The sequence below is a fragment of the Crinia signifera genome, chromosome 6 (genome assembly GCF_055691185.1).
Source record: "Crinia signifera chromosome 6, ASM5569118v1, whole genome shotgun sequence".
Classification (NCBI taxonomy): domain Eukaryota; kingdom Metazoa; phylum Chordata; class Amphibia; order Anura; family Myobatrachidae; genus Crinia; species Crinia signifera.
Window position 1 is genome coordinate 150,702,388 of NC_139222.1, and position 25,131 is coordinate 150,727,518.

Here is a 25,131-nt window from a genome sequence, read left to right on the forward strand (position 1 = left end):
TGTGAGGCATTGCCGTACTCGGGAGAAATTGGGGCACAGATTTTGGGGTGCTTTGTCTCCTTCATTCCTTGTGAAAATTAAAAATTTTGAGCCAGAACTGCATTTTTGTGTAAAAAAATGTAATTTTTCATTTTCACTGCCCAGTTGTATCAAAATTGGTGAAACCCCTGGGGGTTTGAAATGTACACTATACCCCTAGATGAATTCCCTGAGGGGTGTAGTTTGCAAAATGGGGTCACTTGTGGGGGGGTTCCACTGTATTGGTGCTTGGGGGGTCTTGCTAATGCGACATAGCACCCACCAACATTCCACCAGAATCTGAGCTGCAAAATCCCAAAATCACTCCTTCCCTTCTGAGTCCTGCCATGCACCCAAATGGTATTTTTTGGTCACATGTGAGGCATTGCCGTACTCGGGAGAAATTGGGGCACAGATTTTGGGGTGCTTTGTCTCCTTCATTCCTTGTGAAAATGAAAAATTTTGAGCCAGAACTGCATTTTTGTGTAAAAAATGTAATTTTTCATTTGCACAGCCCAGTTGTATCAAAATTGGTGAAGCCCCTGGGGGTATGAAATGTACACTATACCCCTAGATGAATTCCCTGAGGGGTGTAGTTTGCAAAATGGGGTCACTTGTGGGGGGGTTCCACTGTATTGGTGCTTGGGGGGTCTTGCTAATGCGACATAGCACCCACCAACATTCCACCAGAATCTGAGCTGCAAAATCCCAAAATCACTCCTTCCCTTCTGAGTCCTGCCATGCACCCAAATGGTATTTTTTGGTCACATGTGAGGCATTGCCGTACTCGGGAGAAATTGGGGCACAGATTTTGGGGTGCTTTGTCTCCTTCATTCCTTGTGAAAATGAAAAATTTTGAGCCAGAACTGCATTTTTGTGTAAAAAATTTAATTTTTCATTTTCACTGCCCAGTTGTACCACAATTGGTGAAACCCCTGGGGGTTTGAAATGTACACTATACCCCTAGATGAATTCCCTGAGGGGTGTAGTTTGCAAAATGGGGTCACTTGTGGGGGGGTTCCTAAATTTTAGCATCTTATGGTGCCTAGAAACCTACATGGTGCCTAAAAAATAATCTCATAAAAAGGAGGCTCCAAAATCAAGTAGGTGCTCCTTCTATTATGAAGCCTGTAGTTTGGTCAACGTGCACACTAGGGCCACATATAGGATATTTATGAAAACAAAAGAATTGGGGGAATCAATTTTTAGTCACATTTCTCTAGTAAAATCTACGGTGTTCCTTAGAAAAATGTATTAAAATTGCAAATCTGCAAAAAAAATGAAATTTTGAAATTTCACCTACACTTTGTTTTAATTCCTGTGAAACACCTAAAGGGTTAACAAACTTCCAAAATGCTGTTTTGAATAATGTGAGGGGTGCAGTTTTTGAAATGGCATCATTTATGGGGGTGTCTCACATATAAGTCCCTCAAAGTCACATCAGAACTGAACTGGTCCCTAAAAAAATCAGTGTTTGAAATTTTCTTGAAAATTTGAGAATTTGCTATTCATATTGTAAGCCTCCTAGTGTCCAAAAAAATTAAAAGGAAGTTGAAATAATGATGGAAACATAAAGTAGACATATGGTCTATGTTAGTTATTAACTATTTTGAGTGGTATGATTATTTGTCTCACAAGCAGAAAATTTAACATTTTGCAAATTGCTAAATTTTCCATTTTTTTACGACATTTTGGTATTTTTCACAAAAAAACACAGACTGTATCGACCCAAATTTACCACTAATTTGAAGTACAATGTGTCACGAGAAAACAATCTCAAAATCACTGGGATAAGTAAAAGCAAAAAAAAGTTATCCCCACTTAAGTGATACATGTCAGATTTGAAAAAAAGGGCTCTGTCAGGAAGGCAAAAACATGCTGTGTCAGGAAGGGGTTAAATATATAATTGCGCTAGGTCCGCTCATTGGCTGGGTCCTAAATACCATTTCAGTCCCGATTTTGATGCCAAAATACCGGGACTGAAACGGGTAGGACCCTCTATTTTAACCGTTTTACAAAAACGGCTTTTGTAAAACGATAAAGTGGTTCTGCACCTTTCAGGCCGCACAGATTACCGTTTTAAAACGGTTAAAATCGGCAAAATACCGGTTTTTAAGTGCGGTCTGAAAGGGGCATAAATAGCCCGAATGCAGCAATCCTCTGAAAACTGTTTTCAGAGTAATGACAAAATTGTGCAAAAGGACGTCCACCGCTCTCTTCAGCTGCCTGCCCGATGCTTGGATACTTCTGCGGCTCCCAGCATCTTCACTGCCATGGGCCACCCAGAAGCTGCACCTCTCTTCTCTGCTAGTAAGGGAGGGAGTATAACATGACTCTGATTGTATGAGCCATCTAAAGACAGATTGTATGTGCGTAAAAGCACATGCAATCTGCCCCCAATACCAATTGATCTTACGTGCAGCACGTCAGATCAGAAGACCAATCCTCCAATCTCCCGGGGCCGGGAGTTAAGGCCCCCATACACTAGCCGATTTTGGTCAGATTTCAGCCAGATCAGTCGGATCTGGCCGAAATCGGACCAAAATCGGCTAGTTTTGATGTCCCCTCAGATCCGATGCGCGGTCCTGTGCGCATCGGATCTGCGTCGGGTGGTCGGACCTGCTGCACGTCCGACCACCCGACTTGGGACCTAGTGGGGCGGCGCGGCGGTAGAGGGAGCAGGGGGGGCTGGGGACGCTGCGGGGGACACAGGCGGCATAGAGCCGGGCAGGGGGAGCCGCGGGAGCTGTCAGTATTGAATAAAAAAAAAAAGCCTATACAATGCATGGGCGGCCTGTGATTGGCTGAGCGCTCTCTCAGCCAGTCAGCAATTGGCTGAGAGAGCGCTCAGCCAATCACAGGCTGCCCATTCATTGTATAGGCTTTTTTTTTCTAGCACTGACAGCTCCCGCCGGCTCCCCCTGCCCGGCTCTATGCCGCCTGTGTCCCCCGCAGCGTCCCCAGCCCCCCCTGCTCCCTCTACCGCCTCGCCGCACAGACGCTGTCCCCCGCAGCGTCCCCAGCAGCGGGGGACACAGACGTGTCCCCCGCAGTGTCCCCAGCCCCCCTGCTCCCACCTCTGTAGGCCCCCCCCCCCCTGCTCCCCGGGTTTTTTAGACTATTTATCACATGTAAAAAATGGCACATCAAGTGCCAATCTAATCAAGCTCCCCCGGGGAGCAGCCGGGGAAGTCGGGGGCGACTTGTCCTAAGGACAAGTCGCCCTAGTGTATGGGGGCCTATAGTGTGATTGTATGATTGTGTGCACACAATCTGCATACAATCCATCTTACAATCAATTGAGATTGTATGATTGGGTACAATATCTTTCTGATGTATGGCCATCAAGATGCACAATGCAAATACATGTAACATACACTCCACACATAAGTAGTCAACTCAGCATCATCGTGGAGGGATATGGTCATTAGGTCTACAGCAAGAAGGTCGACAAGCATTGGGTCAACACCAGTAGGTTGACATGGATCTAGGTCGACATGTGTTTAGGTGTACAGATAATTAGGTCGACACAAGCATTATGTCAACATGGACAAGGTCGACAGTCAAAAAGGTCGACATGGGGTTTTTTGAGCCGACATGTGCCGACAGGCGGTATTTCATGCCCTACCATTCACTAGGGCGTATTGGAAGAATAAAATAGTGTGCCGAGGCACCGTGCCCAAAGCATGGCAAGCGCAGCGAGCCATGGGAGGAGACACGGTGCACTTTAACCTGTGTCCATGTCGACAGTGTTGACATTCGGGTACAAAAACCAGTGGAAAAGCCCATGTCGACCTTTGGACTGTCGACCTTGCCCATGTTGACCTAATGCATTGTTGACCTAATGACCTGGTCACCTAAACCCATGTCGACCTAATGCTTGTCGACCTTCTTGCTGTAGACCTAATGATCCATACCCTCCTAAAGCTAGAAAGCAGGCACACAACATCAAACTCGCAATCTGGCTTTTGTATTGAGCTCCATTTGTTCTTAGATAATGACATAATTAAAGACGTATGGATAATGTTGCGGTTCAAATGTGCAAATAAATCTACATGATATGATGCAAGTATAAATAAATCCCCCAAATAAACACATTATCCACACTTCTGACATTAGCCATAATAAGCACAGGTACATACACTGACACACAGTTTATATGTACATTTTTGTATCCCCGTTATTAATACACATACTGACAGTCCTGTATTTCTGCGCATAATCTGTGCTACTAATCTGTTATCTGTGATCTTGTCAGACCTCCAGTACCAGCTGCAGCAGATTGATAAGAACAGTAATATTCTCTAGACATCCTGTGATACGAAGCGACATCCACAGCATCGTAATGCAGTTAGTCTGGATTCACACACCAAGAATGTTAGGGTTAAATAACTATGTGCATTTTATTAATAGTCAACATTAAGGGCCCAAAACTTAGATGAACATACGCCTGGTATAAGTTTGCATTGTGAATGACGACTAGAGGCAAACAAAGTGTACATATAGTAGACAGGCATACTGCAAGATGTGTGCCAATCTGCATACAGGCAAATATATATGCAATTATTTCCCAGCATGCAAAACATAGTTGTCTGCCTTATTACTCTCCTCTCCAGGTAGAAGCTTCCCACTTCGGGAGGTGAGGCCTGGCTGTAAGTCACGTGGTTCTGCCCTCAAAATGACATGATTCACGGATCTGCATGAATTATTGTATACAATATTGCATCTCATCGTATCTCGGATTTGCGATGAGATGAGATCTAGTACAAAAAGTACGTGCAGCACATACTTTTTGTACTAGATCTCATCTCATCGCAAAACCAAGATACGATGAGATGCGATATTGTGTACAATAATTGTAACGTGTATGGGCACCTTTACTGTAGTTAAGCCCCACCCTGACTTTTTTCAAAAAAATGTTTGGGATTTTTTTACTGATTCCCCAATCAGAAATTCTTGAATGATCGCTCAAACACAACATGTTATAAAAAAAACCTAAGCTGCTAATTCATATCATTTTCGTTGAATCAAGGATTTTTAACATGTTGGATTTTGCCCATGTTTTAACACATTTTTATGTCGATTTGAATAAAATAATTAACAGTTAAAAGGTAAATAAATAATTGTCCTGTCCAGTTTTTTGAAAAGAAAAAGTAGAGTTTAATAAAAATAAAAATATTGATGGAGTGGATAAAGGGAGGTAAAGCATTACCACGTCACACGTGAATTAAAGTATAGGTCAAAGAACACATCAATCATATAATTGTGTTTCATCGATACTACATCCGATTTCCAGTCAGACGTCATCTCCATTTTTTAGCATGATATAAACGTAGGCCCAAGTGTACAATGTGGTGAGTACATAATTATTTGAGCTGTGCTGTGTGCATAATACTTTTTTCATATTGAGTACATTTTCGGGGGTCTTCTTGTGAGAACGTGTAGTCTTGAGTTAGTGTAAATGTTCGTCGTATAGCGCCATGTCAAGGTATTATCTTAAGAGACTTCATTTAGTAAAAGAAATGGCTTGCTATAAGATTATTAGGCTTGCATTATTTTTACAAATATGAACTAAAAAACTATGATGAAACCAATAAAAATACTTTAACATGAGATTTAAAAGAGAAGGACTATGGACTGATTTATTATACTTTCTCAATTTAACAATAGCACCTATAACCCCTTCCCGACATATGACGTACATTTACGTCATATGTCGGTTGCGGGGGAATCAAGCCAGCTCACGGAGTGAGCTGGGTTGAAAGAGAGCAGGTAATGGCTGTATATTACAGCCAGGCACCTGCTCTCACGGCCACGAGCGGCGAGTTCGCCGATCGTGGCCGTTTAACCCTTTAAGCACCGCGGGCAAAGCGCCCGCAGTGCTTAAATAGCTGATCGGAGGGGGGGCGCCCCCCTCCGGCGCCGATCGCGGCCCCCCGCGGCGAGATCGGAGGGTGCCGATCGGTTGCCATGGTAGCCAGGGGTCTAATGTAGACCCCTGTGCTGGCCGTGTCAGCATTCCTATTACATCCTGCCTGAGGCAGGATGTAATAGGAAGTGCTGAAAATCACTATGTTCAGCCATAGAGCTCTATGGCTGAACCTAGTACAGGCGATCGCGCCCCCTAGTGGTCAAGTACACTAGGGGGCCTTGTAGTAAAAGTAAAAAAAAAAAAAATAAAGTTTAAAAATAAAAAAAAAATAAAAAAATATTAAAAGTTCAAATCACCCCCCTTTCCCCATTTCACAAATAAAAATAAATAAAAAATAAAAAAAAATAAACATATTTGGTATCGCCGCGTTCCTAAAAGTCCGATCTATTAAAATATAACATTAGTTATCCCGCACGGTTAAAGGCGTAAACGGAAAATAATTCCCAACGCCAAAACTACGTTTTTTGGTCGCATCGCCTACCCAAAAAAAAATAACTAAAAGAGATCAGAAAGTCGCCCATATCCCATAATGGTATTAATTAAAAAGTACACTTCAGCCCGCAAAAAATGAGCCCTCACCCAGGTCCGTAGGTGGAAAAATAAAAAAGTTATAAGCCGCAGAACATGGCGACGCGACGCAAATTAGAAAAACCGTAAAAGTTGCTATTTTTTTTTTTGTGGTAAAACATAACGAAAACTATATAAGTTTGGTATCACCAGAATCGTAACGACCCATAGAATAAAGATAACCCATCATTTTAAATGAACTATGAACTCCAAAAAAAGCGTAACCAGCGCAAAATTGTGGAATGGCGTTTTTTTTTTTTTTTACCCCACATTGAATTATTTCCTGATTCCCCAGAATATTATACGGTATAGTAAATGGTACCATTACAAAGTACAACTTGTCCCGCAAAAAAAAAGCCCTCATGTGTCTATATAGCCGGAAAATTTAAAAAGTTACGCTTATTTGAACGCAAGGAGGAAAAAAAAAAAAAATTAACAAAAAAGGCAATGTCGGGAAGGGGATAAAATGGCAATATTTGAAATTTGGAGACTGACTCTCTTAGGGAAATTTGTCAGTGCCTATTTCAAGGGACAAAGATATTTAAAAAATGATGCTTGTATTAATGCACTATAATGCCTCCTATTCCTAATATAAGTAACTTTTAATTTCAATTGACAAAATAAATAAATGTTGCTCAAGACAAACAGAAGCTGTTCTTAGTCACGATGCAGTCTCCGTCCCAATATATAGAACGGCCTCTCGCCCTTTAGAATTCACCAAGGGGTTTAGCTCTATAGACAGTAATGGTTTATACACTAGTTAACAACTGAAAGGCAGCATAAGCTATTTACCAGGAATCAGATGTGGTCTTCCCTGCATTAACCTTCATGCAATATTGCAGCTTTGGAAAATTCTTGATACAAATACATTGTGGACACTACAGCCACCATTCTGTACACAGAGTTATAATATACTGTGTCACACACCTAGATCATCTGGTACATTCAGTGGTGTACAGTGTCTGTAATGAGTGCAGTGTGCATGGTGCACACGGCACCTGAGTCCCAGGGGGCTCACACCGTGCACACTGCACCCATTATTTAATAAAGTCCAGAGGCAGCTGCTTTGGCCATTTTTCCGGTGATCTGCGCAGTGGAGTCTGAGAGTGCTAGTGCTCAGACCCTACTACACAACACTGCTCCTGGCAGAGAGGAGGTGGCCGGCTGGAAGAGGCTGTACACGGCCTTCTCATCTCTTAAAATGTCCCCAAGTACATGCTTCATTTATAATAAAGCCAGGCCAGGAGAGCCACATGCAATGCAGCCATGAATTACCTGTGTCTACAATCCAGATAAAAGAAGCCGATTCAGGCCTGATCGCAGAGGTCCGAGTTTGTCCCCTTTGTCGATGGTGCCTGAACTGCACATGCATGGCTGCAAGCTCCTTCTGCTAATTTTTCCTTCACCGAGGCACTCGGAGCCTGATTGACAGACAGGGGGTGTTCCGGGGTGAACCACCTGCGTTTTATGGGTGTGAACACAGTGGGCGCACCCATAGAAAAGCTGGGCGTGCCCCAGTAAATGCAGGCCCCAAAGAATATGCATCACTACAAACAGCAGCCAAGTGACTCCTGTGAGCGCTAGACAGAGCAGAAGAAATCCTTCAATGATAAGTAACCATTGAAGGATGTCTCCTCTGTGCAGGCATTAGTGAATGGATGTGTACCTGTACACATTCGTTCACAGCCCTGCACGTGGGCTTGCAATACAGATGTGTTCGAATTGCGTGCAACAGGCCCTCTGTGGAAGAAGATAGATGTCCCCCAGACAGAAGAAAACACGCCTGTGCAAATCTAAGATTGAATTTCGAATCCATATGCAATTCACGAACCATCGCATGATTTTTCCAGTCAAATGTGAGTAAGTCTGACCCTACCGGTCATCTGCGACAGGACAGGCTGATCGGGGCAGGTGCTGACATTACAGGCCCTGACTGAACACATGCCTGCTTTTTTCGTACACTCTCATTTACGATCCATACAACATTTCTGTTGCTATTCATCCTCCCACATGTGCAGTCATTCCATAATTGCTCGATCTGCAAAGGAGGGAGGGACCCCAACCGGCCTCCCCCCCCCCCCCCTCCCTTTGCGGCAGGCCTCACTGACAGCTGGTTTGGATCCACTATATGAATTTTTAAAATGGTTGCACTACTGTTGGCTGTTTTGGAGGGAACCCCACCTGAGTCACCCAACGTATTTTGTCTTATTGGACTTTTTTGGGGTTCTTTAAAAATAATTTTCTCCTGTCAGTGTCTTTGTGCCTATATAATATATACATCTTTATGGATGTGCTCGACTCTGGATGCAAGACCTTTGCTGATGATGACAATGGGCAGTATTCAATGTGAAAAATTTGCCGTGTATGGTGAGAGATTTTTTCTCTCGCCATGCACTCGTCCTGTTCCGGAGGGCTCGCTGCCACTCCTGCTCCCTCTATTCAATGTGGTTAAGACTCGCCGCCACTCGCGGCGAGTCTTAACCCCTGCAGCGGATGAGCGTCCGCGGCAGGGAGCTGGCAGGGAGCCGTGGGACGGTGGCAGCCAGGGAGATTAAAGTCTCCCTGGCTGCCCAAGAACATATGTGGAGGGGAGGGGGCTCCCCGGGACCCAGGCAGCACAAGCTGCCCCCCCCTATAGCCAGCGGGGGACCCAGTATTCACTGCACCCGATCGTGCATATGTAATGATCGGATACAGTGAATATATGAATATCTAATGAGCGGCTCGAGCGCTCCGGCCCCCTGCTGGCTGCTCTGTGTAAAAAAAAAAAAAAAAATTTTTTTTTATTTAATATATATTCATGTGCTATAAGCACATGAATAAAAATAACATGCCCCTTCACAGAAAAAAATCCTGATTTTTTTACACCAAAATTAAAAAAAAAAACCTTTTAGTTTAAAAGTTCACATTCCAGCTCTCCATGAAAAGATGGAGAATTGCTACACGGCGAGAGACTGCGAAAATCACTTAGAAAGACGGCGAATATTTCACATTGAATAGGGTTGCTCGCCTTTGGAGAGCAAAATGCTCCGTCCAAGGCGAAAAAAAGCACAAATTTGCCATAAAACAGGGCGAATTTTTCTCATTGAATTCTGCCCTATGACCGCCAGCACCACCAAAAGTATAATTAACACAATTGCTACCGGCGGGAAAAAAAAACATTGTCCCCAGTAATCAAAATACTACTAGTAGCTTTAGCCTTGTGCAGCTATGACTGATGGAACTATAGTATGGAAACATGCTGTATGGGTGCCACTTACCATAAACTAGGTCAAAGCACTGGGCTGTATTCCCAAGGGGGATTAAATTAGCAAAAGCAAATGTCCCACCTTTCCCCAATAGGATAACCAAAAGGTTTTTTGGTACTTGTTTCCTAGCACGGCCACACCGATTTACATCGGGGTGGTCGTGTCGGAAAAATCGGGTCGATCGCATCGCATGCGATTTGGTCGCATGCGATGCGATCGACGCGACCGACCGATTTTGGACCCGATTTTTTTTTTTTAATGAAATGTAAATCCGGTCCCTGGGACCCGATTTTACATTGGATTCAATGTAAAATATTCCCAACCCCCCCAAATGTCACGGCGTACACCCCACCCCACGATAGACGCCAACCCGAAGCGTGGCGAGCGCAGCGAGCCCGCGAGGGGCGGCGGTGCGCATCCTCCGACCTTTTCATTCCCCTACTATCCACGTCGGCGTGGAGTTGAGAATAGAATAGTGTGGCGAGCGCAGCGAGCCACCGAGCCCGAAGCGTGGCGAGGGGACGCGGATACCTTCACAGGTAAACGCGTCCCTTCGCGGACTTCACAGGTGTCCGCGTCGCCACGGACACCTGTGAAGCCCGCGAGGGGACGCGTATAACTGTGAAGGTATCGGTGTCCCCTCGCGGGGCTCGCTGCGCTCGCCACGCTTCGGGCTCGGTGGCTCGCTGCGCTCGCCACACTATTCTATTCTCAACTCCACGCCGACGTGGATAGTAGGGGAATGAAAAGGTCGGAGGACGCGCACCGCCGCCCCTCGCGGGCTCGCTGCGCTCGCCACGCTTCAGCGTCTATCGTGGGGTGACGACGGGGACATCTAAAATGTGAAATGGGTCATATTGGCCCATTTCACATTTTTCACATTTTTTCAGGATTTCAATGTTAAAAAATCTTTTAACATTGAAGCCTATGTAAAAATCGGGGGCATCGCGTCGGGACCTATGTTAATGGTCCCGACCGACGCGATGCCCCCGGTATTTTACCTTTCCCGACACGATTTCAATGTTAAAATATTTTTTAACATTGAAGCCTATGGGGAAATCGCGGGCATCGCGTCGGTCGCGTCGGGACCATTGTTAACGGTCCCGACCGACGCGATGCCCCCGATATTTTGTCCTAGCCGGCCAAATGGACCTGATTTCAAAGGAAATCGGGTCCATCGTATGGATCGTGTACCTTAACTAAAGGTACACGATCCATAAGATTTGTGGCCGTGCTAGGAAACAAGTACCGTTTTTTTTCTAAAGTTCCGAAAAATGAGAGTTGGGTTAATATTCATAGAACAGATTACTATATACATTTTTTAATATGCAGGTCCCAACATGCCCAAGCCACCTTTAAAGGCTGAGAAACGGTGATACTTATAGTATTGGCATCCAGGGCATAGTGCCTTGATGACTAACCTTGACACTCCAGCTATTGTTGAACTACACATCCCAGCATGCTCTGCATCAGATTTAGCATGGCCAAATAGCAATACTGAAGCAGAGCATGGTAGGATGTGTAGTTCAACAACAGCTGGAATGTCAAGGTTAGCCATCAAGGGCATAGTGGGAATTGCAGTTCACCAGAGAAAACATTATGGTAAGTAGATTTTTATTTTTAAAGGACTCTCGTATTCAGATCTCCCATCACCTGGTCCTTCAATCATTGCCACTGGACATGACCTCTGTACAGTCACTTCTACACTTAGGGACAGTGGTTATAAATACATATGGGGATTTCCCTTCCCTTGTTTTGCAGACACGGGGTGCCATTTCCATACCATACAGTCATTGGAAAAGGTGCACAGTTGCTAGATTAGCTAAGCCTCATCCCCTCTTCTCGTTCCGACCCCGGCAAATCCGGTGCCTCCTCTCCCACCTGATGGATGCCTCTGGGTTGTTTCTTCAATATTGCTCTGTATGTTATTGCATATTTTGCTCTGCTACAAAAAGATAATATTTTGGTGTGTGGCCAGCCTAACAGGCTAGTGGGAAAATGCATCAAACTTTTGATAGGATAAACTACCTCCTAACTGTCAAACACAACAGGTAAAATGAAAGTAGCGTATTGGTTGTTACTTAATCTCTCTCTACTTTATCTCTCCCTCCATGAAGTAGAGTAGCACTAACAATGAACTTAGGTTTGGTACACACTAGAAGATATGTCAACCAATCCAGCAGAACGGATCTACATATTGTGTACATCGTGTTTACCCATGATATATGTGGTCACGATGGTCGCTGCAGGGCTGTAGTGGAATATCACAAGCGATGACATGCTCATTGGGATCCCACCCTTCGGACCTGGTCTTGGCAAGTGTGTATGAGCTAGTCGCATATCTGTTCCCATTGGCAGTGATGTTGGACTGGGTACACATCAACTAGTGTGCACCCAGCATTACTCTCTATTCTTCTTGATTTTTTTACGGAAACACTTTAGTCATTTAGTAAAATATTAAAGATTCAGAGCACGCATCAAGAGGACAATTATGAATCAATTTACAAATGTTGCTTTGAACTGGGTCTTAGGAGTCTGCCAGACTTAGAATGTTTTGTGGCATAAAGCCATTTACTGAACATAGGCCAGAGGAAATTTAAATAAATGACTAGCACCTGGTAAGAAATGCTAACACCAGTGTAAAGGAATTAAGGAAAGCTTTCATTCTGTGCAAGCAAAATGCTGCACTGAACCAAAAGGCAGCTGCTGCTTGAGGAAATGACATTTCCTCATTCTTTGAAGACTATTTTTATAAGTGGTTTGATTATTCCGATGAATGACAGATTTATTTCTGAGGTGATTTAACAAAACATATGGAAATCCAAGAGCTAAATAAATTCATACTGTTTCAGTTAAATCTGCATCAAACCTTTTTTTAACATATTCCCAGAATAAGATCTTTTATGAATGACAATGCGAAAAGTTAATAATGTCACAGATGGTTAAATATCTTTGGCCGTGCCTCCCCTAACCAGGCTCAAACGGCACTTAAAATGGTGACTTGGAACATGGAGGGCCTTAATACCCCTTTTAAAAGTGCGCTCACTAAGCTATTTGCTTAGTGGGCTATTCTGCATAGTGAAATGGCATCGCAATGCCATCTCAGTAGTTAATTTAGTTCATTTATTCACTGCACCCTGAGTGAAATCTCATAACACATCGCATCGCATGGCCCTTTTTTGTGGTGTGAGATGTGAGATGCGATCTTAGTAGTTCATATGGTAAAACACCTAAAACAACACCACTCTCCACGACACCCCGAAGCGTAGCGAGCCCCGCGAGGGGTGGCGGAACACGTCCTCCGACCTTTTCATACACCCACTATCCACATCGGCGTGGAGTTGATTTTATATAGTGTGGCGAGCGCAGAGAGCCACCGACCCGAAATGTGGTGCGCGTAGTGAGCCCCGCGAGGGTACGCGGATTACTTTACATGTATTCGCCACACTATATAAAATCAACTCCACTCCAATGTGGATAGAGGGGGTATGAAAAGGTCGGGGGACGCGTTCCACCGCCCCTCGCGGGGATCGCTGCGCTCACCACGCTTCGGGGCTGACGTGGAGAGTGGTGGTGTTTTACCATATTAACTACTGAGATCGAATTTAACATCTCACGCCACAAAAAGCCATGCAATGCGATGTGCGATGCAATTTCACTACGTTAGCGTACGTAGGAAATCTGGGCGCCCTGCTAGTAAACAAGTACCAAAAATCCTTACCTACAATATCTTAAACAGTTAAAAACAGATATCGTTTTACTACAGGAAACACGTTGGAAGGATTCCGATCCTAATGTAATTAAGGACACCTGGATTTGGGGATTTAGAGGCATCTTAAATGACTAAACAAAGAGGAGTCTTGACTATATTTAGTAAATTTCTTTCTTACACCATACTTGATAGTTTAGTAGACCCTGACGGTGGATATTTATTTATAAAATAAACCATACCAATTATTTCTAACACTATAGATAATATTTTTGCTCCCACTGGATCTAATGCACTTTTTTTCTCAGATAACTACGATAAGTTGCAAGACTGGGCAGAAGGAGAAATTATTTTAGGGGAAGATTTCAACTGTGTACAATGAATAGGACTAGATAGAGCCACATCTGCAAGGGTTACCTGCACCTTTATCGTTATACCGTTTAACCGAATCACTGAAACTTTTTGATCCTTGGAGGTGCCAACACCCTGATTCCCGTGAATATACATTTGATTCACATCCCCACCATTCCTCATCAAGGAATCCTCATCAAGAATAGATTACTGGTTGGTTGCTGATACTCTTATGCCTTGTGTAGTTAATTCCCAAATAGTGCACATAACATTATATGACCACGCCCCAGTTTGGTTCACCTTAAAACTAGACACACCTTTAATACGAATCTATAAGCGATTCCTAGCTTATTTGGAAAATTCCTCAGATTTCCGTACACATCTAGAGCAAACACCACGTAACTATAATAGTGAACATACAGGTGATATTAATCTATTTTGGTCCACCTGGAAACCTGTAATTTGCAGGCAGATTATAGAATATGTCTCCAGGAAACGAAGATCGCTAAATACTGAACTAAAGGATATTCAATTCTTTAACACGCTATATCATTTTTCACACGATAATTCCAAGGTCTAAAAAATGTGCAGTAACTTTTCTCCATAGGAAAAAAAACAAACAAAAATAACTACAGTATTTGGAAACATGTGTTAAATTAGTGGGGATTGGGCTGGCTTTAACTTATTATTTTTTTTTCACCCACTGGTTTGTAGAATGTGAAATATCAATGCATTTTTGGTTTCTGTAAGCTATTTATGATCACCATTTTGGGGGCTTTTCTGACCCAAGGCATTGATTTTCCTCCCATTGTGCACTTCCTTCGACATGCAGGATGGTGTCACTACCTCAGGACTTCAGGGAAAAACAGCTTTTACACGTTTGCTACTATACAACATGTTTTTGCAGGTTTTTTCCTATTCATACATGGCCTACAATAAAATAGACCTTTACATACACAGGGCGGGATTCTCTAAACTAAAAAAATGTGGTAAAAACACCATTATCAGGGTTTTTACTGCATTTTGATATGCAGAAAAACCCGGGTTTTCGCTGCGGGGTGGGAGGGGTTATCGCCAGCAAAAGCCTATGGGCTTCTTAACACCACTCACGCCACCCCGCATGGACCCCTAACGCCTCGCACCGCCTCACCCCCTCTCCTGTGTCCGGGCAGCACAGTGTTGTGCTGCCCGGACCAGTGGCCTCCTCCTCCCTGCACTGTAAATCCTCTGCAGGGAGGAGGAAGAGAGCCCACAGCAGCAGCACCTGGACGGGGTAAGGGAGGGAGGGGGGAGCCACCGGGACCCGCTGCACATCGCCGACCACAACGCAAAGGACAGCTCTTAACACAAGAGCTGTCCTTTGTCATAATTATCGCATATGTTAGTGCATATGCGATAATTATGTCTGAGGTAGACTGAGATGTGTGGTGAAGTTGGAGAATCCCACGCCCAATTCGGACATGCTGACTGGAGGATGAGTATGGAATGGAAGATGGAGATCAGGTTATTGCTCCTTGTTCTGAGCCAGTGCACATTTTAAGCCCATGTCCACACCAGTTTCATGCTAGGCATGTACTGGATGGTCTCTATGAGGTGGAGGTGATTAAGTAGTATTGCTTATCCTATCATACAATCTGTTCTCTGTATGATCTGTTGGAACCAGATCTTGAACCTTGGGTGCCCACTAATCACAAAGCCAGTAATTACATTGTTTTGCATTAGGCTCATTTCAGCCTATTTTGCACTTAGTAGTAAGTATGTCCCAAGCCACCTTTTTGAGAACTATTTTCTCCGTAGTAGCTGGTATGTCGCAAGCCACATTTTGAATACTTCAATCAAGGTCCTCAAGGCTTTCCACACATTAAGGACCCAATTTATTAAATGTATTACTTTTTGATTTTCTTATATTTATTCTTAAATATTTCCATTTATTACAGTTATACATTTGTGGATGTTTATTTGCTTACTTGAGATTCAATCTTGTTTCATAGATTTCTCTTGTCCTTGGAAGATGTCATTGGAGTATTGAATCCAAATAGACAGTCATAGTGCTCATGTATGCCATAGATGAGAACATAGTTTGTGAAGTAGGCTGATTAGTGTGAGCATTTCTTATAGCCAAAAATCATAAAAGTGATTAGTGCTTGCATGCAATCAATAAAGTGCGGGTGAAGCTCTATGGATCCAGAGCTTTAATCTGTGTAGTAACACTGTAATCAATGAGCTGACCAATCAAATAAAGATCTAGAAATATATATACCCTTTAAGGTTTAATATTTGGAGAAACGGTTTATATCCCATCCCGGGGCCTCTGGTCTCCACATTAAAACCAAAAAAGATGCCAAACAGGAAAAGATCCAATAGTGTAGTATGTTTTGTAACAGATTTAGTTTACATATAACACAAAGGTATTGGAATCGTACAATTAAAAAATTATTTAATTCTTATATCACAGACAGAGTTCATTCTAGAACCTTGAATCGTCCAAAACACATGGAGTTCCTCCTCCATGCATGAGGTGCCACTCTCTGCTGTGGTGCTTCTAGCACATTATTGTCTGTATTTAAAAATGTATATGCAGACTAGATCTGTACATACATACATACACATGTTGCGCTGCTCTTCTCACCGGCCTACTTACGCTGTCCTGAGATGGTGAATTTCTTTTGAGACGTGAAATGGAAAGCTAAGCTTTCTGTGCTTCTATCAAACTCTCTTGCCATATTACTCTATGGGGAAGCGATCCTGACACAGAGCTGGCAAATTCTCAATGGTAACCCCTTCTGTAAACAGGAGGAAGAAATGGAAAGCCCTGTTTTCTGCATAACAGGGCTTTTCACTACTTCATGAATAGACCTGGTAATGTTTAGCAATGGCAAATTTTCTTAAAAAATCTTGAGCCAGTATTATCCAGGTTTCACTAATGGTTCCCAGATTCCACCACAGCCTTCTTTGCTTGCTGGCAATGAAGGCTGAGCTTGGATCCAGACCCTGAGATCACAGACTGAATACTAAAAACAAAAAAAACAAAACTTACCTGCACCCAGGGACCAGTTATCTGATCAAAGTAATTTTTGATGTAAAGAAATGCCTATAAAGATAGATGCAGAACCACTTGTAGAAACCATTAAACTGGGTGTATACAATGGTGGATGAAATGATAATCACCAGGAAGATATCCCAAATAGATCTGTACACGTGGTTCACCGATGTGAAAGCAATATAAATGCCTACATAAGCTTACATAAATAAAGTAGTTGGGAAGCACAAAAGTGTTTTTAAACCAACCTACAGTAAGTATAAATAGGTACAGTTTGATGGTAATGGATGCTCACATTGCTTCTTACTTGTGTATAGTGTTTGCAATCGTGTAGCTGTTTCTTTTCAATCAAAGCATTATATCAGCATACTTAATATAAAATAAGAATCCTCCCATGGTGCAAAATTGCCACAAAAGAGGTTTTTATTAATACAATAAAGAGAATAAAAGGAGTAACCCTGTATTGTAAGACATAAATGGCATGTAGATGGTATCACAAGTCAGCAGAGAATGAAACCCCGGGTTTTCTTCTCTGCAAGTCAGGATGTGGAGGGACCTTTTAAAATGATCACTCCTCCTACATGTTTTGACGCTACTGATGCGTCTTTTTCAAGGATCACAATCTCAGAGTACATAAACATCCTAGCATCTGATGTGTGACCTTATGCATGTATAAATTTTAACATTTTACAACTTACTTATATAAACCTGAAAAAACTACTTGGAGACTTTTGTTTGGCAGAAATTGTTAGCTGAATTTATTTAAAGCACTTTAAGCTAATTGATTGTATTATAGTTCCTTAATTAATGGTGGCCCAGAAAGAACGGGTAGTGATCTAAGCTCCACCCCATGACTGATGCGGTAACAACATTTTCCCTAAACAACAAGCAGTATGGCTCCACCTACTACATTGACGGTCCACCCGACCGGGTGGTGTCGCTGTCCCCGAGTGGGTGATCCAACGCAGGCCTATAGTCAATAAAAGGTGAGCGCACCGAAAACAACCGATGTGATGCATAATCATTGCTTAATGAAGACCTAAATCAATTAATCTGCCGTTCTTTCCCACCAAAAGCGGTGGTCCTGGTCCCAGGAACCCCCACGCCGAAACCAGACTATAGCACCAAAAAGGACACTCCTGGGAAGAGATCCTCCACAAACCTAAACATCCCTTTCTTTACCAAAAGGACCCCAATAGGGAGAAACAAATAGTGGCACTGAAACTTTAATTCGCCCATGTGTGGCGACTACACCTCAGGCAGCCAGACCCACCATGCCACCTTGCCCTACCAATATGTGCACCTCTCTGACACAAACAGGGGTACGATGCAAGGCCAAATTATGATGCGGGCAAGTCATGCTGCGCTAATGGCCATCAGACCACTCAAGGTCGGGGCCCGCAGTTCCTATGCTGCGCAAATGGCCATCAGACCACTCAAGGTCATGGCCCGCAGTTCCCATACTGCGCTAATGGCCATCAGACCACTCAAGGTCAGGGCTCACAGTTTCCCTGCTGCGCTAATGGCCATCAGACCACTCAAGGGCCCGCAGCTCCCATGCTGTGCTAGTGGCCATCAGACCACTCAAGGTCAGGGCCCGCAGCTCCCATGCTGTGCTCATGGCCAACGGACCACTCAAGGTCAGGGCCCTAAGTTCCCATGCTGCGCTAGTGGCCATCAGACCAGTCAAGGTCAGGGCACGCAGCTCCCGTGCTGTTCTCATGGCCAACAGACCACTCAAAGTCAGGGCCCGCAGTTTCCATTAGACCAAGATGTGACCTACCATCCGTACCCTGAGCCTATCGCTTCCCAACCCCATAGGGGGGAAGAATTGTGCACTGGCTTGTAAGGCAATGATATTTTATGCATATTTTAGGAGGATCTGCCAAAGAAGAACATTTTTGGAGCACAATTTGGTGCCATCGAACCTGCTTCAATGCCAATTGAAGCCACTCCTAGACACAGAGGTAACGGACAAGGGGAAGGATAGGGGAACAGAAGGGAATTAGGAACATGGGGTTTACACAGGGAAAAGAGGAAGACTCCTCCTTACCTGTCCCTATTTTCCCAGCTAACTCTGCCCCCCCCTGCTTCCTTATTGGATCTGAGCCACATGCTTTCTTAGGTACACACAGCCTTGGATGTTTAATTCACTACATTCCTATGGAAGTCATTACGTTGTTCTTTCACAAAAAAGTACCCTGAGAATTGGAAAGCATTTTTATTTTTGCAAGCCATGTGCCTGCATGCGATAATTGATACATTTGTGTGAATTTGGGCAATACAAAATTGAGCAAATTTATCACAACCAATCCACATATGATTGCGGCTGGAGTTCATACCACATTCTGCAATGGGGAGCATGCAGGGATGTATGGTCATATGTGCTGAGCTGGTTCCGGTTAAAAGATCTACAGTGTCTAGATAGACAGCCAATAGGTTCCCACAAAAGGTCATCTAAACCACCCTTGCCATACACTAAACATTGATCATTCCAGCCAGTCAAATAGTTTGCTAGTGTGTGGGAGCAAATGATAATTGTCTATTTTCTCACACACTGGAAAAAACTTCTGCCAACTACAACTTGTTGAGCAATAATTTTTTCAAGGTAAATGGAATTGATCATTTTAGCAGTGGTAGGCAGATGCCAGACACTGTTCACTTTCTTCTGCTCCTGGAGTTTTCCACAGCTGCATTGTGTATTTATTTCTCAGAACGCTAGCTTCCCTTGTCAACTTGACCATTCCAATACCTATAGCTCACCATCATTTTTATTTTAAACAAAAGCGTTATTTTAGTAAGCGCAAATTGATAGATAAATAAATAAATAAATAAGCATACAGACTTTGTTTTTAACCAAGAAACATTTATCTGAAGTAGGCACTGTACACCTTCCTCTGTGACATCACAAGTTGGAATCTTCTTTAAAAGAGGGTGTATGTCCAGCATTAGCTGCGTTGCCTGCATTAGCCTTTGGCAAACCACTAAATAATACCCCTTTCATATCGGAAATGCCGGGATGCACCCAGGATTTGGGCTCGGGTCCATTCCTGGAGCAAGCAACATTTACAATAAATGAAAATAATCGGGGGGTCAGGGTGGGGCAGAGGCGCATTAACAGGGAGCAGGGGAGGAGGCAGCATTTGGAGCTGATGCTGCCTCCTCCCTACAGTGTAAAGGGTTACCGTTCACACTGCACAGCAACCCAGGTCCGACCCAGGAGTTAACCTTTTAACCTGGGTCAGGGATTTTTCAAAAGGCCCTTCACACTGCATAGTGACCAGGCAACATCCCGGGTCGGACCCGGTTTATATGTGCGATGTGAAAGGGTATATCTCCCCTTCTCCATGTCCCTGGTAAAAGCTATCACAGGCATCGCCCCGGACAAGACACCGCCCCGGTCTGGACACTAAAAGCTCTGATAGGCAAATCTTGATGTCTGGTCTGGCGTTCCAGGGTCTTGTCTCAGTCCGGTTTTTTCTCAGTCCCATTCCTGCTAGACAAAAGTAATGAAACTACTCTCTTGTACTATACTAAAGTAATGAGCATGTTTTACAATGGAATGTTGTGCTACAGAAAAGGATGGCATATTCAGGAGGACTTCCAGCTACCAACATGCCCTGCCAGGACATCTATTGGAAACCCACTGGCTTTCTGTCATCTGGTCTATAGTGACTTAATTTGCCCTGCTTCCAACACTTACCCCAAACCCCCAGTGTTAAGCCCCTGGCCTTTTTAAATATATATAATTTCTTCAAAGTCACAGACATTTATTTAGCCTGTACTTGGCTAAATAAATAAAAATGCAGCAATCTCAGACACTGACTCCAGGATCCCCTCTCTATCAGTTCTCTTGTGATTGCAGCTCATTTATGTCCTCAATCCTTTCTCCCATTTACAAGCATCCCGCCCCAATGCCCCCTCCTTTCACCAACCCCAAGTCTCTGCACCATCCATCCCTATTCTCTGTCTCCCCTCTCCAACCCCCATCAATTATTTTCTTACAAACCAAACCTCTCTCTCCTTTTCAGATCCTACCCACACTCATCACTTAGCCCCCTCGTGTAAGCGGCGCGCATGCGCGGCGCAGTTCCCCTTTCATTCAGTTGCACAGCGAGAGCTCAGGAGCTGCAGCAAGAACAGGCAGGATATAAGATACAGCTGGTATCCATATACCGCAAACACACCACAACTGGACTGAATACAGCTGACGCAGCAAAGGCAACACTATTTAAAAAACAAATACTTGACTGTGTAAAGCTTGGGCTTGGGCATCCAGCAAACCCAATAGAGCCCAGCTTGGGTGTGATATAGCTGCTCTTACACACTCCCGGTAGTAGGCACAGACTGCACAATCTGTTGGACACGGTGCACACTGTACAACGGACAGCATCGAACTGCCTGTAACACGCCCTCTGTATCTTCACAGCACCGCTTGTAGCACAGATCACAGACTCCTGCTAGCACCATGCCTGATCTCATCAGTGTAGGGGAGTTTATAATGGAGACGTTGGAGGACCACAGCTCCCCTACCACATCCTCCTTTACCACCAGGATGAGCAGCTGCAGGAACACTGTGGGCAGCATTGAAGAGGTAAGGAGCACTTGGCATGGTCAGGGCACTATTATCCTCAACCTCATCCTTTCTGTACTGCAGCAGTGGGTATCTGGGGCTCATGTGATGTCAATATGGCATTTTGCCTGACATCCAAGAATGTGTAGGCTTCCATTGCTCCAATTTAGAGAGCAATGGAAAACTTATGGCTAGTAATGTGATTGCAGGTGTTAAAGTACCTCATTAATGGGCATTTAATGTGATGCTTCTTTCCGAATTTAATAATAGGTAAGAGTATATAGTGGCTATTGAGATTGCTACATTATATATCACTGGTCCACATACAAAGATAGATGTTGAAAACTCCAACCTCCGTTTTGTTTAAAAATATAATCATTTAAAAAAAATCTTTGTTAGTTAAAGACAGTTATATGAAGCACTGCATTGTGGCAGTCATACTGTTAAATCTGTCAGTGTTTCAGGTGCATGTACCATTAGTGAGCAGAGGCTTCCAAAGGGGACAACTCCTTCTTGAGTTAATCACTAGATCTTCTTTATGATACTGTCAGCAGCCACTTCCTTCATATTCAAAATGAATTCCTATTAGCAACACATTGCAAAACATTACTATTTTGACATGCTAGAGAAGCGTTAAATGTGTTGCAGAAAACAGGAACTATGCAGCAGTTAAGATGATACCATCAACAAAAGATCTTCAATGTCTTAAGTTATGTGGAGTTATTGCCCATTCTGAGCATAGTGTCTGTATGTGGTGGTGGAACTGCAATTAACATCTATTCTTATGGTGTGTCACCTTTCACAGTTCTGCATTAGAATAATTAGCAGTGTTGTTCCCAGGTACTGTGCAAGATTTTTAGGTACCCTAGGCAAAATCTCAGCTTATTGCTATCACCACCCACACACCAATACCAACTTCAGGTGAAATTGTCGACAGGGTTGTACTGGCCCTCTGGGGTATCGGGGGGGGGGGGACGACTCCTCCTAGTGTGTCCCACTGACCTCCCTCCCTTTCCTTTTGGGGGATCATGTTTCAGACTGCACTTTAATTATATATAATACATGATACATTATACTGCACTGTATTCTCTGCAGTGCAATCCTTTTATTAACCTGGTACATTACCATGCATGCACTATTTACTCTTTATATTTACCAGGATGCCCAGCCTATGCACTCTCTCTAAAGGTTCCAAACCTCCCCATTTGGAGACTGCTCACACCCCTAAATATGGGCACCTATTACTACATTCCCCTAGTAGGACCCTTCATGCCCCAGCCTGGCACTGGGGGCCTGGATTCAGCCTGACACTGAATTCTGACCTGTTAAGCCCCCTACACACTAGCCCAGTGGTTCTCAACCTTGGTCCTCAAGGACCCTCAACAGTGCACGTTTTCCAGATCTCCTCACAGGTGAAATAATTAGCTCCACCTGTGAATTTTTTTTAAATGTTTCAGTGAATAATGAGTGCACCTGTGCACCTGCCAGGTGACCTGGAAAATGTGCACTGTTGAGGACCCAGGTTGAGAACCACTGCACTAGCCAACACCGATATCTGCTGCGAGGGCACTGGCGTAACTACAGCACCGCAGCCCCCGCGGTCGCGGGGAGGCGCTGGGTAAGTGCGGGCGCCGGGGGGCTGCGGTGCTATCGTAATGCCCCATCCCCCGCAGCGTTACCTATATTCGCTGCGGCGGTCCCGGCTCCCCTGGCTATTGCGACGGGCTACCATAAAATGTCCGCCCCCATATAGCAGCCAGTTCTTTAAAACTGTCTGCTGTATGGGGGCGGCCATTTTGTGATGGTCCGTGTTTCATATCAGAATGAAGCCAGGATGGGAGCCGGGACCAGCGCAGCGAATAGGTAAGTATGCGGGGGATGGGGGGTTGGGGGGGCATCGGCGTCCAGAGTGGTGGTAGGGTGAGGGGGGGGGGGGGGGGCGCGTGTTTTATTATCGGCGGGGGGGGCGCCAAAATTATAGTTACGCTGCTGTGCGAGGGGCAGCATCAGCAAGTGCATATACACTTGTGGGCGGGAAAGGGAGCAACTGTCATGCGGCTGCATGACTGTCATTAATGAGGACCTCCCTAGTCTGAACATACAGTACGAGGGAGTGGGGCGTTAATAATGCTTGGAAGCGCATATCAATAATGATATGGAGTGTACACATGACTAGGCTATATAGTAAACAATATTGTTTAGAAAGCCCTTTCTGAGGGATAGTGTTCACAATATCGCCTACTCTGTATGGGGCTTTAGCAAGGCTGCAATTTTTGCAGCTGGACAAAATCATGCTGTACTGCAGGTGGGGCAAATGTAACATGTGCAGAGAGCGATAAGCTGAGTACACACTAGTAGATATATCTGCAGATCAAGCAATCTGCAGATATATTTACAGACGGATTGAGCAACGTGTTCTCCATACATGCTGGCCGATCCGTCAGGACTGACATCACAAATTGAAAGGTGCATTTGCATGCTCCCACCCACTGAGCTGTCAATCACTGGCGGCTCCCGACCAGTGCCAGATTAAGGTCTAAATGGGCCTGGGGCTGAAAACGATCAAGGTGCTATTATGCGCAATAATAGGGGTTGTGGCCTGCACCTAATAATGTGGGGGGCTTGTTCTGGTCTGCTCATGGGTGTGTCTCTATTTGTGTAAATACTTTAAACTAATGATTTATGCCTGGAAAAGGCAGCAGGCTCGCATAGGAAAAATGCAGGGAGATATAATGACGGGTGCCCTCCAAAGGGGTACCTGCAGGACGCTGATGTCCTAAGATATTTGCGGGGTGAGGCGGAACTCCAGTCATAAAAAAAATACTGAAAGCCGAAACTTGGTAGACAACATTTCAGCACCTTTTATGTGGTCACCTAAGTTTACCACACCATATACCCCTTATACAATTCTTTCAACACAATAGTAACCCCCTTATACTATACTTGCCTCTTACACATTATGCCACATGGAATGAGCCAAAATTCACACCGACTGAGCCAAAATTCACACTATGGCACCTGGATTGAGTCAAAATTCACATTATGTCACATGGATTGAGCCAAAATACACACCATACCAAACGGATTGAGCAGTAATGCACAATATGCTTCATAAACTTGGCACTGTGCACCAAAGGCTGCCGGGCAGAAATTAAAGCCATTGACTGCCAGGCAGAGAGCAGGTGGCTACCCGGCTGTATTCAGAGCACTGCAGGTCCTGGCTATTTGAAATAATACCCCTTTCACACCAGAAAATGCAGGGACTTACCCTGATATATGGTCCCAGGATCATGCAGTGACATCCCCAACGTGGCCCGTTTTACACCAGCCTAGTCCCTGCATTTTCTGGTGTGAGGGGGAGAGAAAACCACCCCCCACCCCCCTTAACCAACCAGCTATACCTTTGGAACCAACTAACCCATTTACATTTACAGTATCATATTAAATAACTTTTCAGTGGGCTTCGAATGATTTTGGTCCCGTGAAACTGGGCCATTTGGTTCCAGAGAATCTGCCCTCAAACAACATGAACAGCCATGAAATTACATTTCAGAAATGAAAAAGTCGGTTTACCCGCAATATCTCTGGAACCAATGAACCCATATGGACCAGCCTGGTATCAGATTGAAGGCCCAGTGATTTGGCTTTGAGTAAGATTCAAGCTTCTTTGATGCCGGAGGGGGAACTGGCAGC

General features: G+C 44.2%; 1 protein-coding gene across 3 annotated transcripts in view; it reads left to right on the forward strand.

The window, feature by feature from the left end:
- Positions 1 to 20,945: 20,945 nt before the first annotated feature.
- LOC146008403 (arf-GAP with SH3 domain, ANK repeat and PH domain-containing protein 1-like) overlaps positions 20,946 to 25,131 on the forward strand; it is a 170,777-nt gene continuing 166,591 nt past the window's right edge. For all 3 annotated transcript variants that reach the window (XM_083147634.1, XM_083147636.1, XM_083147635.1), the window contains exon 1: positions 20,946 to 21,459. In XM_083147634.1, coding sequence (XP_083003760.1) covers positions 21,334 to 21,459 — 126 coding nt within the window. In that variant the 5' untranslated portion in view covers positions 20,946 to 21,333. The remainder of the gene's footprint in view (positions 21,460 to 25,131) is intronic.